The sequence below is a fragment of the Vipera berus genome (genome assembly GCF_964194415.1).
Source record: "Vipera berus genome assembly, chromosome: Z".
Taxonomy (NCBI): Eukaryota; Metazoa; Chordata; class Lepidosauria; order Squamata; family Viperidae; genus Vipera; species Vipera berus.
In genome coordinates this window covers 2326638-2345054 of record NC_138205.1, presented here as the reverse complement: position 1 = coordinate 2345054, position 18417 = coordinate 2326638, and the positions used below count along the sequence as shown (strand labels likewise).

The 18417-nt window shown below is 51.5% G+C and overlaps 1 protein-coding gene across 6 annotated transcripts in view; it reads right to left on the bottom strand.

Moving 5' to 3' along the window:
• Positions 1-1572: 1572 nt before the first annotated feature.
• The window catches only part of LOC308678228 (lysine-specific demethylase 6B-like), a 95470-nt gene continuing 78625 nt past the window's right edge, over positions 1573-18417 (bottom strand). For all 6 annotated transcript variants that reach the window (XM_081345273.1, XM_081345278.1, XM_081345275.1 and 3 more), the window contains 9 exons: positions 18328-18392; positions 16895-16963; positions 15419-15567; positions 14459-14573; positions 14056-14243; positions 12752-12893; positions 11911-12037; positions 4629-4799; positions 1573-2455 (listed from right to left, as the gene is read on the bottom strand). In XM_081345273.1, coding sequence (XP_081201399.1) covers positions 2432-2455; positions 4629-4799; positions 11911-12037; positions 12752-12893; positions 14056-14243; positions 14459-14573; positions 15419-15567; positions 16895-16963; positions 18328-18392 — 1050 coding nt within the window. In that variant the 3' untranslated portion in view covers positions 1573-2431. The remainder of the gene's footprint in view (positions 2456-4628; positions 4800-11910; positions 12038-12751; positions 12894-14055; positions 14244-14458; positions 14574-15418; positions 15568-16894; positions 16964-18327; positions 18393-18417) is intronic.

The following is an 18417-nucleotide window of genomic DNA, read 5'->3' as shown; positions in this document are numbered from 1 at the left end:
TGTGTGTGTGTGTGTGTTTTCCCAAAAAAGTTTTAACGAGATCTTCATCTGTTTTAATTACAGTGTGTTCCGGGGGGAAAAGGGAATCTGGGTTTGTTTCGTTTTGTTTTAAAAAAAAGTGCAGGTTTCGGAAGAAAGGTTTTATTTTTTTACAGTGTAGGATTAGGATGAAATTCTGTTCAGGAGGAAATCAACAAATGAATGAGAATCAACTTTTATTTTCTCACCACCACCCCCCTCGTCCCCCCCCTCCCCACATTTCCCCCCCCTCCCCGTCCCACCTAACCTCGTGAGAAAACTCAGCTTTACGTCCAGGAAACAGTCGACAAAAATAAACAACATTTAGAAACTCCGTAACAATTCCAGAGAGAAACTCAAAAAAAAAACAAAAGTCTGACCCAAAAAACAACAAAAAACTTGACTTTAAAAAAAAAACCCAACATTTTTTAAAAAAGATTTTTCTTTTAAAAAAAAAAGCTGGATCAACAACCAAAAAAAAAAAAAAAAAATCCCCCCTCCCCATAAAAGACCAATAAATAGAAAAAAAAACCATTATCAAACAACCAAAAAAAAAAAAGACATATAAATTAAAAAAGAGAGAACATTTATAAATTGTAAAACGATTCTGACGCGCGGAGGTACAATTTTTTTTTTTTTAAAAAAAAAAACCACACACACACACACACACACAGAGAAAAAACGAGAAAAATTACCCCAAATCAGACATTTTTGTTTTCTGTTGGTTGTTTTTTTTTTAAAACAAACGGAGAACTGTCTAGCTTTTTTTCTTAAAATAATAATAAAACTTAAGAGAGAAGCCAGTTGAATTCGATAAAAAAAAACACACAATTAAATAATCACATCGGTTAAAAGATGAACTAGTAGTACGGGTGGGGGTGGAGAGTTAAGGACATTGAACAGTTAAGGTGAAAAGGAAGGATTTTGCGTTTAAGTTACACACCTAACAACAACCGTTAACAAAAGCTAGGACAGTGTTGAGAACGTTTCCCCCACCCCACCCCGCCAAATTTTGCCAAATTTTTTTTTTCCTCCCATCTACCCGTCTGTCGTTGATTTGGGGCAAGCACCATATATATATATATAACCCTTTTCGCACAGGGTTGCGAGTTTCGCTGTCCGGCGTGTCGCACGGTCAAAATCCCCCTCCCCTCCCCGTGCGCCTTGCACCGACAACTTTCGACTGCACTTGTGTATGTATATATATATATATATATATATATATTTGTCTGTTTTGTGTATTTTTGTTTTTAAAAGCAGTTTTCTAATACAAACCAGATTTTTTTTTTCTCCTTATATTTATATATATATATAATATATAAAAGGATGTAAGAAATCAAATGTCCCATCAGAATAATTAAAAAACACACACGCAAATTGTCCCTGGCCCCGCCCAGCCAATATATATAAATCAATGTACACTCTTTTGACACCCCCCCCCAAAAAAACCCCCAGAAGTTCATCCAGAGAACTCAACCCATAAAAGTTCTGTTAAGAAACCCGTATTAATATATTTTTTTTGCTTGCTTGCTTGCGGTTTTTTTTTTTCCTTTCTGTTTTTCCAAACTTTTTTTTTCTCTCCCTCAAAATTTCCAACCACACACACACCAAAGGGGGGGGGGAATGTAAATTAAACGAACAAATAAAAATAAAAATAATAAACCACGCCAGGCAGCCCGGCGAACGCCTCTGTTCCACGAATCCGTAAATGCTCGTGTGAACGGGCTGCAATGTTTTTTTTTTTTCTTCTTTTCGTTCCTCTGAACCCATGATGCTCATCCCGGGGAGGAGGGCGGCGGGGGGGGGGAAGGCACGCGGAAGTTCGACGCTAAGAGGGACGCAGATCCCAATCCCCGTTTAGGAACAGAGTCATCATATTCATCATCACCGTCCGTTTCGGGTCAAAAAAACTTCATTGTTCTTCACCCCCCTTTATTATTTATTTATTTTTTTTAAAAAAAGTTCAAGATTTATCGATCGATTTATTGTCTTGTTTTTTTTTCTCCTCTTTTCGTTTCCCCCCCCCAAAAAAAAAAATAAAAAAATTTTCAGCACCACCCAGGAAAATAAAAAAAAAACAAAATTAAAAATAAAAATAAGGAGGTTCGTTGTGTGTGTCTGTGTGTTTTGTTTTGTTTTGTTTTCGTTTGAAGAAAAAGAAGAATAAATTAAAAAGGAGGGTCCGTCGGGAGGAAACAAAGCTTGTGGCCGGATCCGTGTCGCTCCGGCTCGGGGCGGGTTTGCGAGGAAGCAACGGAGGGGAAATTGAGGCTCGGCTCTTTTTTTTCAGAGGGGGAGGGGAGGCAGAGAAGGGGGCTACAGCACCTTCTGCCCCCCAACACTCACAGTGGGAGTGGGAGAAACTAGCACGGGAAAAGTGAGCCCAGACATCGGCGCCTGGGGGTGATATGGCTCATCTTGAACTCGGCGCCGCAGCCTGCAAAAAAAAAAAGAAGGGGGGGGGACATGTGTCAATCAGGGACCTCCTTCCCAATCCTCATTTTCTTCTTCCTTTCTCTAATCGATCTGGAGAGGATCTGGGCAGGATGGCCATTTCTCCCCCCCCCCCAAAAGGACAGGTGCTCCTCATCTTACGACCAAATTTCCATTGGTCAGAAAGACACCTGTGAAGTGAGCTTTGCTATTCCCGGCTGTTAAGTGGATCACACACACACACACACACACCCTTGACTTTGCCTGTCAAAAGGTCGCAAAAGGGGGATCACGTGGCGGACCGTCGTAAATACGAATCCGTTGCCAAGCATCTCTGAATTTTCGATCGGGGGATTGTGGGAGATGCTGCAACGGTCGTAACTATGAAGCAAAAGCGGTCGTTAAGTCACATTTTTTTTCAGCGCCGTGGTCACCTTGAACGGGTCTCTAAAAGGACTCTCTGTTTAAGACGGCTGCTTGCCGAAGCGGTGAGTGCTCCAACACTGGAGGTTTTTAAGAAGAGACTGGACAGCCACTTGCCTGAAATTGGTTAGGGCTTCCTGCTTGAGCAGGGGGTTGGACTAGATGACCTCCAAGGTCCCTTCCATCTGTTATTCTGTTATTCTTTCTTTCTTCCTTCCTTCTTCCCTCCCTCCCTCCCTTCCTTCCCTTCTCCAACACTGGAAGAAGAGATTGGACAGCCACTTTTGAAAAGGTCTAGGGCAGGGGTAGGCAACCTCGGCTCTTTTATGACTCATGGACTTCAACTCCCAGAATTCCTGAGAGTCCATGAGTCATAAAAGAGCTATGGTATTAATTTAATTTGACATAATATTTATAGATCTAGCTAAGCTTCCTCATGATTATACACATATAATATGAGACACGCCAACATGCATACAAGAATGAAATGTCAAGCATAATTATTCTGACTCAGGAATTCTGGGAGTTGAAGTCCATGAGTCATAAAAGAGCCGAAGTTGCCTACCCCTGGTCTACGGTTAGGGTTAGGCAACCTTGGCTCTTTTATGACTGGTGGACTTCAACTCCCAGAATTCCTGAGCCAGCATGGAGGAACTATGGCCCCTTCATGACTGGTGGACTTCAAACTCCCAGAATTCCTGAGCCAGCAATGACTCAGCTTGGAAACCTCTCCCTTTCCCCTCAGCCTGGCTGGCTCAGGAATTCTGGGAGTTGAAGTCCACGAGTCATAAAAGAGCCGAGGTTGCCTTACCCCTGGTCTAGGGTCTCCTGCTTGAGCAGCAGGTTTGACTAGAAGACCTCCACGGTCCCTTCCAACACTGTTATTCTGTTATTCCTCCTCCTCCTCCTTTTTAAGAAGAGACCGGACAGCCATTTGTCTGAAATGGTAGAGGGTTTCCTGCCTGAGCAGGGGGTTGGACTAGATGACCTCCAAGGTCCCTTCCAACTCTTCTTCTTCTTCTTCTTCTTCTTCTTCTTCTTCTTCTTCTTCTTCTTCTTCTTCTTCTTCTTCTTCTTCTTCTTCTTCTTCTTCTTCTTATTATTATTATTATTATTATTATTATTATTATTATTATTATTATTATTATTATTATTATTATTATTATTACTTGGTGGAGCAGTGGGCTAATGCCTCCTTAAGTAACACCAGCTGCCTGCAATTAGTGCAGGTTCGAGTCCCACCAGGCTCAAGGTTGACTCAGCCTTCCATCCTTCTGAGGTAGGTAAAATGAGGACCCAGATTGTTGGGGGCAATTAAGCTGACTTTGTAATAATGCCGCTTGGGGTGTGTGTGAAAGCCCTAATAAGCAGGCATATACATAGAATGAAGGCTACTGCTAAGCTTGTAAGCCGCCCTGAGTCTTCGGAGAAGGGCGGGATATAAATGGAATTAAAATAAAATAAATAAATAAAATACTACTACTACTACTATTATTATTATTATTATTATTATTATTATTATTATTATTATTATTATTATTATTGACTATCCGTGCAGCTAAGTTGGCCGAACAGCTCCGCCAACAGGGCAGGAACCGCTGTCTAGGGGAGAGAGTGATTTAATTTTCAGAAATAGAAAAGGGGAATTGAGTAGAGGGGGGCGGGGAAGGAAACCTTCCGGGCAAAATGATCCGCCAGAGGTGATCCGGGCGAAAGGATCTCCTCCCCACCCCACCCCACTTTCAGACCCTCACCAGGGTGAAGCTGTCGTAAATGTTGATCAATTCTTCGGTCTTGTACTGTTCCAGCACCACGACTCCGTGGAGGGAGGAACTGCGCTTGCGGGCGCAGGCCTCGCAGTGCACCAGGTAGGTGTTCTTGCTGCCGTTCTCGCTGGTCACAAAGAGGATGTTGAACACCTCCACCTGCCGGGGGGGGAGGGGGGGAGAGAGAGGGAGAGAGGGAGGGTCAGTTCCCCTCCGACGAGGCGGGATTCCCCCCCCTTCCCTGAATCGCCCCAAGGAATCCGAAAGGAATCCACCGAGGTTGCTAGCCCAGCTCCGCTCCCTGCAGTGAGCCACTGAACCGTCACCCGGGAGGCTTTTAAGGAGAGACCGGACAGCCATTTTGTCTGAACTGGAATTGGGTCTCCTGCTTGGCCAGGGGGCTGGACTAGAAGACCTCCCAGGTCCCTCCCAACTGTGTTATCCCATTAATTAATCGGTGGAAGGGTTGCCCTCCAGAAGCTGCGGGTGCTCCATCCCTGGAGGCTTTTAAGAAGAGGGGGCTGGACTAGAAGACCTCCCAGGTCCCTCCCAACTGTGTTATCCCATTAATTAATCGGTGGAAGGGTTGCCCTCCAGAAGCTGCAGGTGCTCCATCCCTGGAGGCTTTTAAGAAGAGGGGGCTGGACTAGAAGACCTCCCAGGTCCCTCCCAACTGTGTTATCCCATTAATTACCGTATATACTTGAGTATAAGCCGACTCGAGTATAAGCCGAGACCCCCAATTTCACCCCCAAAAACTGGAAAAAGTTATTGACTCGAGTATAAGCCGATCCGCCGTTCTGCAAGCCTCTGCCGCCAGCAGAGGCTCGATCCGCCATTTTGCAAGCCTGAATACACAGGAATACCCTGTGTGGCCGCGGCTCGTCGGCAGGTCTCCGTTCCTCCTGCCGACCTTTGGGGAGGTTTGGGCGCCTGCCCAAACCTCCCCAAACCTCGGCAGGTCTCCGTTCCTCCTGCCGACCTTTGGGGAGGTTTGGGCGCCTCCCCAAACCTCCCCAAACCTCGGCAGGTCTCCGTTCCTCCTGCCGACCTTTGGGGAGGTTTGGGCGCCTCCCCAAACCTCGGCAGGTCTCCGTTCCTCCTGCCGACCTTTGGGGAGGTTTGGGCGCCTCCCCAAACCTCCCCAAACCTCGGCAGGTCTCCGTTCCTCCTGCCGACCTTTGGGGAGGTTTGGGCGCCTCCCCAAACCTCGGCAGGTCTCCGTTCCTCCTGCCGACCTTTGGGGAGGTTTGGGCGCCTCCCCAAACCTCCCCAAACCTCGGCAGGTCTCCGTTCCTCCTGCCGACCTTTGGGGAGGTTTGGGCGCCTCCCCAAACCTCCCCAAACCTCTGCAGGTCTCCGTTCCTCCGCGCAGACCTGCCGACCTTTGGGGAGGTTTGGGCGCCTCCCCAAACGTCCCCAAACCTCGGCAGGTCTCCGTTCTTCCTGCCGACCTTTGGGGAGGTTTGGGCGCCTCCCCAAACCTCGGCAGGTCTCCGTTCCTCCTGCCGACCTTTGGGGAGGTTTGGGCGCCTCCCCAAACCTCCCCAAACCTCGGCAGGTCTCCGTTCTTCCTGCCGACCTTTGGGGAGGTTTGGGCGCCTCCCCAAACCTCGGCAGGTCTCCGTTCCTCCGCGCAGACCTGCCGACCTTTGGGGAGGTTTGGGCGCCTCCCCAAACGTCCCCAAACCTCGGCAGGTCTCCGTTCCTGTTTGGGGAGGTTTGGGCGCCTCCCCAAACCTCCCCAAACCTCGGCAGGTCTCCGTTCCTCCGCGCAGACCTGCCGACGTTTGGGGAGGTTTGGGGAGGCGCCCAAACCTCCCCAAAGGTCGGCAGGAGGAACGGAGACCTGCCGAGGTTTGGGGACGTTTGGGGAGGCGCCCAAACCTCCCCAAAGGTCGGCAGGTCTGCGCGGAGGAACGGAGACCTGCCGAGGTTTGGGGAGGTTTGGGGAGGCGCCCAAACCTCCCCAAACAGGAACGGAGACCTGCCGAGGTTTGGGGAGGTTTGGGGAGGCGCCCAAACCTCCCCAAACGTCGGCAGGTCTGCGCGGAGGAACGGAGACCTGCCGAGGTTTGGGGAGGCGCCCAAACCTCCCCAAAGGTCGGCAGGAGGAACGGAGACCTGCCGAGGTTTGGGGACGTTTGGGGAGGCGCCCAAACCTCCCCAAAGGTCGGCAGGTCTGCGCGGAGGAACGGAGACCTGCCGAGGTTTGGGGAGGTTTGGGGAGGCGCCCAAACCTCCCCAAACAGGAACGGAGACCTGCCGAGGTTTGGGGAGGTTTGGGGAGGCGCCCAAACCTCCCCAAACGTCGGCAGGTCTGCGCGGAGGAACGGAGACCTGCCGAGGTTTGGGGAGGCGCCCAAACCTCCCCAAAGGTCGGCAGGAGGAACGGAGACCTGCCGACCTTTGGGGAGGTTTGGGGAGGCGCCCAAACCTCCCCAAACAGGAACGGAGACCTGCCGAGGTTTGGGGAGGTTTGGGGAGGCGCCCAAACCTCCCCAAACGTCGGCAGGTCTGCGCGGAGGAACGGAGACCTGCCGAGGTTTGGGGAGGCGCCCAAACCTCCCCAAAGGTCGGCAGGAGGAACGGAGACCTGCCGAGGTTTGGGGAGGTTTGGGGAGGCGCCCAAACCTCCCCAAACAGGAACGGAGACCTGCCGAGGTTTGGGGAGGTTTGGGGAGGCGCCCAAACCTCCCCAAACGTCGGCAGGTCTGCGCGGAGGAACGGAGACCTGCCGAGGTTTGGGGAGGCGCCCAAACCTCCCCAAAGGTCGGCAGGAGGAACGGAGACCTGCCGAGGTTTGGGGAGGTTTGGGGAGGCGCCCAAACCTCCCCAAAGGTCGGCAGGAGGAACGGAGACCTGCCGAGGTTTGGGGAGGTTTGGGGAGGCGCCCAAACCTCCCCAAAGGTCGGCAGGAGGAACGGAGACCTGCCGAGGTTTGGGGAGGTTTGGGGAGGCGCCCAAACCTCCCCAAACGTCGGCAGGTCTGCGCGGAGGAACGGAGACCTGCCGAGGTTTGGGGAGGCGCCCAAACCTCCCCAAACGTCGGCAAGTCTCCGTTCCTCCGCGCCCTGCCTGCCTGCTTCTTTCCGCTGCGGAAAGAAGCAGGCAGGCAAGGCGCGGAGTTTGGGGAGGTGCGCGCGCACCTCCCCAAACCTCCCCAAACTTCGGCAGGTCTCGGACGGCGGTGGCTTGGGAGAGGTGCGGGCGATCCCGGAAGCACCAAAGCTTCGGCCGCGCACAAGTCCTCGGTAAGTTTTTTTGTTGACTGGAGTATAAGCCGAAGTGGAATTTTTCAGCCCAAAAAGTGGGCTGAAAAATTCGGCTTATACTCAAGTATATACGGTAATCGGTGGAAGGGTTGCCCTCCAGAAGCTACGGGTGCTCCATCCCTGGAGGCTTTTAAGAAGAGACTGGACAGCCATTTTGTCTGAACTGGAATTGGGTCTCCTGCTTGGGCAGGGGGCTGGACTAGATGACCTCCCAGGTCAACTCTGTCGTTCTCTTAGCTCCGTCATCTACCTAACGTTCTCAACGCAAGACAACAAAACCGCTTCTCCGCCGTCTCTCCCTCCGGCGGTCCGCCTCCCAGCCCCATCGAGGCCTTGTCAAAAACTCTCAATTTTAAGCCTGCCCTAAATGTAAATTTTTCCATTTTAGCACACCCTTCGAAAACTGCAAATCGGCTTTTCTCAGCTGGCTTGGCGGAGGACAATGGGTGCTGTAGTCCAAAGGGAGTCGCTGAACTGACTGCATTTGGACCGGAGGTGACATAACCGAGGTCCCCGCTTCACAGTTTTACTGACCGACTGGGTGGAGGGCTTGCAAAATACGGTACAAAATACAACGATACGATCATACTTTTTTTTAAAAAAAAATGTCTTTATTTTCGATCAATATCCTCTCCCGGGTACATGTCGAACGGAAGAGGGGAAGGGCACCAGGACTTGAGTCCTCCATCAAGGTCACCCGATGGGCGACGTTGTCCTCCCTACCTTCTTAGTTAGGAGGGGAAACCCAAACAGGGGGTCCAGTTTGCCATCTCGCTGGAGGATACTGGAGATAACACCAAGAGGTGATGTAAGACAGGGGTCTTTAAACTTGGCCCTTTGATGACTTGTAGACTTCAACTCCCAGAATTCCTCAGTCAGGCACGCTGGCTGAGGAATACTGGGAGTTGAAGTCCACAAGTCATCAAAGGGTCATAGTTCCCTCACGCTGGCTGAGGAATTCTGGGAGTTGAAGTCCACAAGTCATCAAAGGGTCAAGTTTGAAGACCCCCTGATGATGTAAGAGAACAGTTATGGCCCAGTCTCTCCATCCAGGTCTCCCCTTAGATGACCCGTGAAATCCACACGCAAGTTTCTCTCCCAGGGCTCAGTCTGAATTCAGGTGAATACGACAAACCTTGATTGACTGTAACTCCAGCCCTTCCTCTATCAACCTTCTTCCAAGGAGAGGAGGCCAGAGATGGGCCACAGATGGTTCCTATCCACTAGACGGAGACCTGAGGGTGCCATCCTGGAAGAATGCCCATCCTAGAGAAGACAGCAGACCAGAACTTCTTGATAAGTCAGAACTTCTGGAGCCAACACACCAGTAGCGGAAAGTCACAGCAAAAGTTGTCCACTTCCTGAAGACCCACAAATGTCCATGAGAACATCCCAAAGGACGCTTCCATCACCTCAACCTATGCTTTGCCTATCCAGATCGCCACTGGGCCAAACATGAACAAGGTTATGGATGAGATGTTTGGCTAGAGACGTTACAGGTTCTCCTGCTTGAGCAGGGGGCTGGACTAGAAGACCTCCAAGGGGTCCCTTCCAGCTCTTTTCTTTTACTTTCTTTCTTTCTTTTTCTCTTTCTTTCTTTCTTTCTTTCTCTTTCTTTCTTTCTTTCTTCTTTCTTTCTTTCTTTCTTTCTTTCTTTCTTTTTTTTCTTTTTTTTCTTTCTTTCTCTTTCTTTCTTTCTTTTTTTTCTCCTCCTCCTCCTCCTCCTCTTCTTATGGCCAGTCAAATTTATCCATTCTTCTGAATGTCCTTCCTTAAAAGGAATGCTCTACAGATGCAATATGGTGCGTCCGTGCGTGTGTATGTGTCTTCGTTCCGGATCTTGCCCAATTCGTTCACCACAAACCATCCAAGGTGGAACCGCTAAATCCAGAAATGGACAGAAAGCATCGGAGGCTTTAGCAGAGAGCTGGGAAAAGATGGGACTTCAACTATGGACTTCAACTCCCAGAATTCCCGAGCCAGCCACGCTTCAGCAGATGCCCTAAATTGGAGATTTCTTTTCTTTTCTTTCTCAAGAATAATTGTCTCTTTAGCAGGATTGAGAAGAAAGAGAGGCGGCAGCAGTGTGTGTGTGTGTGTGTGTGTTTGTGTGTTTCCCAGGAATTCCACCCAGAACCCCCCCCCCCATATTTTGAGTTCTTATCGGGAAAGCTTCTCCAAGGGTTAACGGTGCCACGTAATTTCCATTTGGCTTCTTTGGGGCAGGAAATACAATTCTGGGGGGTGCTGAACCAACTTGGCAAAGTATATGAAGGTCTCGCCTCGATCCAAAGGACTTGCCACCAGAAGCTGTGAATGCTCCATCACTGGAGGCTTTCAAGAAGAGACTGGACAGCCATTGGTCTGGAATGGCAGAAGGCCTCCTGGCTGAGCAGGGGGTTGGACTAGATGATCTCCAAGGTGCCTTCCAGCTCTGTTATTCTGTTTAAGTTTGGAGTCCCAAATATCTTACGACTTGGGACTTGGCCCCTGCTCTTGGTTAGCAGCCCAGTCTTGTCTGATTCGCAAAGCCAGCGTCTCACTGGCTGAGTCATTCCTGATTGTTCCTCGGTCAAGTCGAAGCTTCCATTCATCCACGGAGCTTCCACCATCTTTCTGAGCTCTATGTCTCTCTTGATTTTTTTCAAGGCTCTTCATGGAAGTTCCCGGCCAGCTTCCTCTGAACTCGCTGAGTTGTGTCCAGGTGGCTTCCGCACCCACCTCCAAGACTTCCCGATGAAGCTTCTCCTCCGTCGTCCTTCCAACTCCGCAACGGGGCTTGACCCAACTTCCTTTTCCTAAATCACAGATCCGGTCCTCGACCAACTTCTTTTTTTTTCCCCCTTCTCGGTTGCACCTTCTTCCTTCTCTTCTCGTCTTCCTTTTCTTCTCCTCTCACACAACCGCGCGCATCATACTCACTGTTGTTGACCTCTTCACCTCACTACGGTTCCACGTCTCCACCACTGTTGGGCACGAGGGTGGGGGGGAATTAAGAATGCCTTACTGGAGATGGGACAGGAGGTACACAGGTAATTTAAAAACACACAAAGCTAACACGCGCCCTGTGGCCGGAAACCTTCGCCGGGACCCTTTGGGGAAAGCGGGTGACGGTCATCACGATGACGACAATGGATCGATGTCTCAGAGGCCACACCGAGATGGCCCGGGAGAACCTGTCCCCGCACCCAACCAAGCACGCGTTGAAGGACCTGCTGCAAAGAGGGTCCCTAAGGCGGGTATCCAGGAAGACCAAGGCTCCCTCCGGGCCCAAACGGTGGGTCGGTCTGGAACCCGGAAGGGGCAGCAAGTCAGGACCCCCCACCCCTGACGCAGCATCAGCTGCGGAAAAGAAGCAACGGAGAACAGGGACAGAGAGACAGACAGACAGAGAGAGGGAGAGGGAGCGAGAGAAAGAAAGAGAGAGGGACCGAAAGAGAGAAAAAAAGAGAGGGAGAAAGAGAGAGAAGGAGGGAGGGAGAGAGAAAGAGGGAGAGAGAGAAAGCGAGGGAGAGAGAAAGGGAGAAAGAGAGAGAGAGAAAGAGAAAGAGTGAGAAAGAGGGAAAGACAGTGAAAAAGAGAAAAAAATGGAAAGAGAGAGAAAAAGAGGGAAGGAGAGAGGGAGGGAGAGGGGAAGAGGGAGAAAGGGAGGGAGAGAGAGAAAGGGAGAAAGAGAGAGAAAGAGAAAGAGTGAGAAAGACAGAGAAAAAGAGAAAAAAATGGAAAGAGAAAAAGAGGGAAAGAGAGGGAGGGAGAGGGGAAGAGGGAGAAAGAGAGGGAGAGAGAGGGAGAAAAAAAAGGGGGAGAGAGAGAGAGAGAAAGAGTGAGAAAGAGAGAAGGAGAGAAAGACAGTGAAAAAGAGAGAGAGAGGAAAAGAGGGAAAGAGAGAGAGGAAGAGGAAGAGGAAGAGCCGCAGCGCATTAAATCTGCAGCCACCATCACCACCACCACCGCCGCGGCAGAGACGCCCTCGGGCCCACCAGGCGGGCTCTTACGTCGCATTCGTTGCAGTAGTAGGCCGGCTCGTCCTTCACCCGACCCTGGTAGGCGATCTTCTTCCCGGATCGGAGGAGGCTTTCCCGCTGGACCTGGCCGTGCTTGATGGACTGCATCAGGCAGTACCTAAATAAAGGAGAGGAGAGTGAGCCCTCTCGCTCACACACACACACACACACACACACACACACACACAAAAACACAGAGAGAGAGAGAGAGAGACAAACCCCGACCACTGCCAGGAGGACGCTCCTGGGCGCCGCACAGGCAGTCCTCGCGTTATGACCGTTCGAACGACGGTATGGCGGCACTGGGGAAAAAAGTGATTTGGGCCCAGTCCTCCCACTTACAATCCTCGCAGTACAGGCAAGTCCTCGACTTACGACGGTCCGTTTACTGACCGTTCAAAGGGACCACGGCACTGAAAAAAGCGATTTAGGACCCGTTTTGTCACCCTTAATGACCGGTGCGCCATCTCCCGCGGTCACGCGATCAAAATTCGGATGCTTGTCAACGGGTTCGTGTTTACGACGGTCACAGAGTCCCAGGGAGTTTACGCGATCCCCCGTCCCTTTTGTGACCCTCTGATTGGCCAAGTCAAGAGGGAAGCCAGATTCGCTTAACGATGGTGGCTCTAACTGAACCACGGCCGTGCTTGACTTAACAACTGTGCCAAGGAAAGTCGTAAAAACGGGACGAAACTCCAGCCTGACGAATTTCTCACTTAGCCACATTAATTCTGGGCTCGGTCGTGGTCGTAAGGCGAGGACTGTCCGTCCTAGGGCAGGGAAGACCGGTTTTGGCTCAGGCCGGGCGCAGTCAAGAGTAAAACCCACTCACTTGATCATCTTGTACAAGTCGGGGTCGCTGATCTTGACCGTCCGGGCGACGTTCCAGGAGACGTGGATCATGGGCACGATGGACTTGACGTTCTTCACCTCGTTCCACTCGTAGCGTTCGAGCGCCAGCTGGTACTGGTAGGCTGGGGAGAACAAAGTTCGGTTGGCAGGTCCACAAATCCAGAGCAAATTCAAGGTCTCCGGAATTAGTGGACGCTGAAAGCCCACCTGGAGCTTCTGTTCATCACGAGAGGAAAGGGTGGCGCCAAGTTGTGAGCGTCACGCTTTCTTTACGAAAGAGCCAGATAAATTAAATGTAAATGAAAGTGCCAGAAGCTTGGGAAAGACTGCTCTATACGGTTGGCCCAAGCAAGGAGGGAGGGACCTGCAGGGGTCTTCCAACTTGGCCCTTTGATGACTTGTGGACTTTAACTCCCATAATTTCTCAGCCAGCGTGAGGGAACTATGACCCATTTAAGACTTGTGGACTTCAACTCCCAGAATTCCTCAGCCAGCGTGAGGGAACTATAACCCTTTGATGACTTGTGGACTTCAACTCCCAGAATCCCTCAGCCAGCGTGAGGGAACTATGACCCTTTGATGACTTGTGGACTTCAACTCCCAGAATCCCTCAGCCAGCGTGAGGGAACTATGACCCTTTGATGACTTGTGGACTTCAACTCCCAGAATCCCTCAGCCAGCGTGAGGGAATTATGACCCTTTGATGACTTGTGGACTTCAACTCCCAGAATCCCTCAGCCAGCGTGAGGGAACTATGACCCTTTGATGACTTGTGGACGTCAACTCCCAGAATTCCTCAGCCAGGCGTGCCTGACTGAGGAATTCTGGGAGTTGACGTCCACAAGTCATCAAAGGGCCACGATGGAAGACCCCTGTCCCAGAGAAGAGGATCTACCACCGTTGGGTTGAAGCTACAAGAAATGAGGTTCTCTTCGGAGGAACTTCCTGAATGTACGATCAGTTGGACAAACTGTCTCACAATGTGCCGAGTTCTCCTTCATCGAGAAGGTCGTCAAGTCCCAACCGAGGGCAGGATGGCCCCCCGTCAAGAACGCCCTCCTGGAATGGATCCAGGGTTGAGGAGCACTTGACCTTCTAAACCCCCAGGAGATGCATCAGGCACTCTCTCTGGCTTGGAAGGGGAGACACGGTCATTTTCAACAGCCAGTATGGCCAAAGCCCCTATCCTAAAAAGCTACCAGGTCAACCTTCTCCTTTGGGAGTCCACTCCGGGCAGGACCACAGCCTCTTTCTCCAGCCCCCCCCCCCCGCTCCTCGTCCTACCTGTCAGGGGACCGACGTTCCACGCGATGTTGTTGCACCACCCAGTGGCCTGGACCCAGTGTACGGTCCCAGCGTTGATCCACACCAGGTCTCCAGGACGCTGGATGAAGCGGTAGACGGGGATGTTGGACTGATAGAGGTCTTCTAAGATGGGCCACCAGGAGCCGGTCAGATAATCTACCCCATGCCTGCAAGGAAACTCGGGTTGAGAGGCCGTTGGGCAGTCAGGGATCCCCCCCCCCCCGCTGTCAGAAGAAGCTCTTGAATCAAGGCCCCGGAGGTGATGGTTCCTCTCCACTTACTGCTTCTGAGGAGGTTCCCTCCACCACCCTGTTCCTTCTCTCTGGCCAGGTTCTCCGTGGTCCTGAGGAGGTCCCTCCAGGTACCCGCGAAGAAGTCCTACCTGTCACAGAAGGCGCTGATGTTCTGCCAGTAGTGTTCGTGAACAGCAAACCACTCGCAGTCCCCGGGCCCAATGTTGATGTTCACGGAGCAGAAGTTGTTGTTCTCCTGATGACCTGCAAAGGAGCCACAGAGTTAGCAGCTCGGCCTGGGATCTCCTGGTCTCCATCCCCCATGCGGGGTCTTTTCGAGACCCAGGAAGGTCCCTGGAAGAGAGAGACAGACACACACACACACACACACACAAACGGAAGAACGGGCGAGTCCCGTGACGTTAGAATCCAGAACCTCCAGGTTTTCTAATCCTAGGGGTTTCTTCAAACTTGGCCACTTTTAAGACTTGTGGACTTCAGCTCCCAGAATTCCTCAGCCGGCTGAGGAATTCTGGGAGCTGAAGTCCACAAGTCTTAAAAGTGGCCAAGTTTGGAGAGAGTCCTGGTCTGGATGCCCGGTTTTTGGCCCAGGTTGTCCCAGAGATGCTTTTTCAGGAGGCAACTGGACTTTTTTCTCCAGCTGTGACTGGATGGTGGGGCGTGGAAGGATTTATATCGGATTTATATTATTATTCTTATATCAATCCCTCCATTCCCCACCATCCAGTCAGAGCTGAAGAAGCTTCCGGGATGAGAAGGGAAAGGTCTTCAAAGAAGGTCCAGCTGCCTCCTGGGAAAAAAGCACCTTTGGGACAAGCAGGATTTGGGTGACGGAGAACCTCCCGAGACATTTCTGCCCAAGGGTTCCCGTTGCCCATCATCCTGCTCCTATTGCCCATCATCCTGTTCCCAAAGCAGCCACTCAGCGGCTTCAGTGGAGCCTCCAAGCAAGGCAAGAGTTGGCAGCTTTTCTCTGCCTCCTTCCACAGCTGGTGTTCCAAGGTAGACTGTTCTCAGATATGGAGGCTCCACCGCAATGTGTTCAGACCAAGCAGAGAAACCAGGGGCGGGGGAGGGGGGTGTCTCACCTGGGGTACGGCTGCCGGGGACCTTCATGTACAGTTGCACCGTGTTCATGCCCAGGATGGTGTGGCCCACGTGACTCAACATGTTCCCCGTCGACGTGACACGCATGAAGGCGGGCAGCTTCAGCAGCTCTTGCAGCTGCGGTTTCCACCTGCGCCGTGTCGGAGAAACAAACAGGTCACCCACGCTCCGGGGGAGGGGGGGCTGGGAGGCCAACTAGTCTGACCTCTGCTCAGCGGAGGAATCCTTTGGGGGGAGGGCCTCGAAGTTACGGCCATAATGGAGCCTGCCCCCCACAACAGCAGTATAAGCTAGTCCTCAACTTACGGCCGCAACTGACCCCAACATTTCCGTAGCCTGCAGTTATATTAGTAACGTGGCTGTTAAGTGAATCTGACTTTGCTCGTCAGAAGGTCGCAGGGAGACGCTGCCATGGTCGTAAATACGAGCCGGTTGCCACGCATCCGAATTTGGATCCCGTGACCGCAGGGGTCGTAGGTGCGAAAAACTGGTCCTAAGTCCCTTTTTTTCCCAGTGCCGTTGAAACTTTGAGCCGTCACTAAATGAAGTGTTGCAAGCCAAGGGCCGCCTGCGATTTTATGGTGCTGTTGGCGGCCGCTGTTAAGCCGACACGCTGATTCTAAACGCAAACTGCACTGAATCTGACGGTCGCTAAATGAACCCCTGGCTTGCTATTGTGTGTTTTTTTTTTTGCCAAAAAAATCAGAAGTGCTGTAGATGCCACGCTGGGTTGCCCGGCGCAACTGTCGGAAGTTCGCACCCTGGTCATAAGCCCCCTTTTTCAGGTGGGTTGTGACTGCGGACAGTCACTACGTGACCGGTCGTATGTAGAGGACTATTTGTAGTACTGCAGGTAGCGCTAGGCCTTCTGGGAATAATCACTGTGCTTGCTAGCCAGGACTTGAGGGAGCTGAAATGGCCGGCTCAGGAATCCTGGGAGTTGAAGTCCACCGTTGCCCATTTCTGCCCTTTTAAGTCTTTTAAATGGCAATGACGGCTTCTGGCCACAAGGGGGCAACCTCCCCCAACCCAAGAGCCCCTTCTTCCTGAAATTCTCATGCGCCACCACCAGGGGGCAACAGAGAGACACAGTAGTGCTTTGCCATAGGATTGAGCGGAGGGGGAAATGGCCTTGCTGCAGTTCCATGGGTGTCCACTGGGGGTGGTGGTGGAGCAAAGGGCTGGGATGAAGCAGCCCAGCCCCACCGAGGCCGCTCTAGGAATCAAAGCCCTTTTTGGCATGCAGTGACAGGTCTGAACCTGAAGGGGGCAGCCCAGACAAGCAGATCTTAGGCAAAATAAATAAATAAATAAAAATTCCCCTTGCTGCAAGTTGCAAAGGGCGACTAACCCACGCAGGAAATGGAAATTGGGGAGGGGGGGGAAGCTTTCACCTGGGGGGGGGAGAGTGCATGATTCCCACCCACTCCCCCACGCACACACACGATGATCCTCACCGCTTGGCATCCGAGAGGTCAATGTTGGTTCCAAACTTGATTATTTGGTGGGGCTTCTGATCCGGGTTGCTGCGGGCGAGAACAGAAAACGGAAAAGTGACGACGAGAAATGGAAAAATCGGCCGGGCCATTTCATTTCCTCCCAGATGGAGGAAGCACTAAGGTCCCAATTCTTCCTGCCACACACCCAAGCAGAGAGGACAATATCACACACACACACACACACACACAGAGAGAGAGAGAGAGCATCCTGTGCTTCTCCAGGTCTTCGATTTGCAAGCCAGAGAATCCCTCCCTCTCTCTCTTATTCAAACTCATGTCTGGCTTCTCGGCAAAAAAACCTCCCAAAGCTGAAGAATACGAGGCCGTCCTGGACTTATAACCACAACAGAGCCTAAAGCAAGGGTCTTCAAACTTGGCCCTTTCATGACTTGTGGACTTCAACTCCCAGAATTCCTCAGCCAGCGTGAGGGAACTGTGGCCCTTTCATGACTTGTGGACTTCAACTCCCAGAATTCCTCAGCCAGCGTGAGGGAACTGTGGCCCTTTCATGAATTGTGGACTTCAACTCCCAGAATTCCTCAGCCAGTGTGAGGGAACTGTGACCCTTTCATGAATTGTGGACTTCAACTCCCAGAATTCCTCAGCCAGCGTGAGGGAACTGTGGCCCTTTCATGAATTGTGGACTTCAACTCCCAGAATTCCTCAGCCAGTGTGAGGGAACTGTGACCCTTTGGTGACTTGTGGACTTCAACTCCCAGAATTACTCAGCCAAGCTGCCTGAGGAATTCTGGGAGTTGAAGTCCACAAGTCATCAAAGGGCCAAGTTTGAAGACCCCTGGCCTAACATTTCCCGTGGCTAAGCAAGACAGCGGTTAAGGGAGTCCTGCCCCGTTTTACGACCTTTCTTGCCACAGTGGGAATCACTACGCTGGTCAAATTAGTAATAGGGTTGTTAACTGAGTCGGGCTTTCTCACTGACTTCGCTGGTCAGAAGGTTGGCAAAAGGGAGCCCCGGGGACACTGCGGCCATCATAAATGTGAGTCGGTTCCCCAGGGGTTGAAATGTCGGTCACGTGAACACCGGGAAGCGGCGACGGCCGTGTGAAAGATGGTCATAAGTCACTTCTTCTTTCCAGTGCTGTTGTAACTTTGAACGGTCACTCAATGGATGGTTGTAAGTTGAGGAGTACCCGCAATCAGTCAAAACAAACAGCCTCCTCCTTCTCTGCCTCCTCTTCCTCCTCTGCAAACCTCACACCCTTCTAGCACTGATGATGCTACCTAGTTGGGTCACGGAATGTCTGCAAGAAATCAACGGAGCTCAGAGAGGACGAAGGATCCCTCATTTTTAACCCTGAGCTGCAAATATTCTCCTTGAGTGTCCAAAACAAAAGTTACCCGACGAGCAGGCGGAGGCGGGAGTACTCTACCTGGGCGGCGTCTCTGTGGTGCTGTCCGGTTCCTCGGCTTCCTCGTCGTCAGTCTCTTTGTCCTCCTGCCTCAACAGAGAGAGGAGTCAC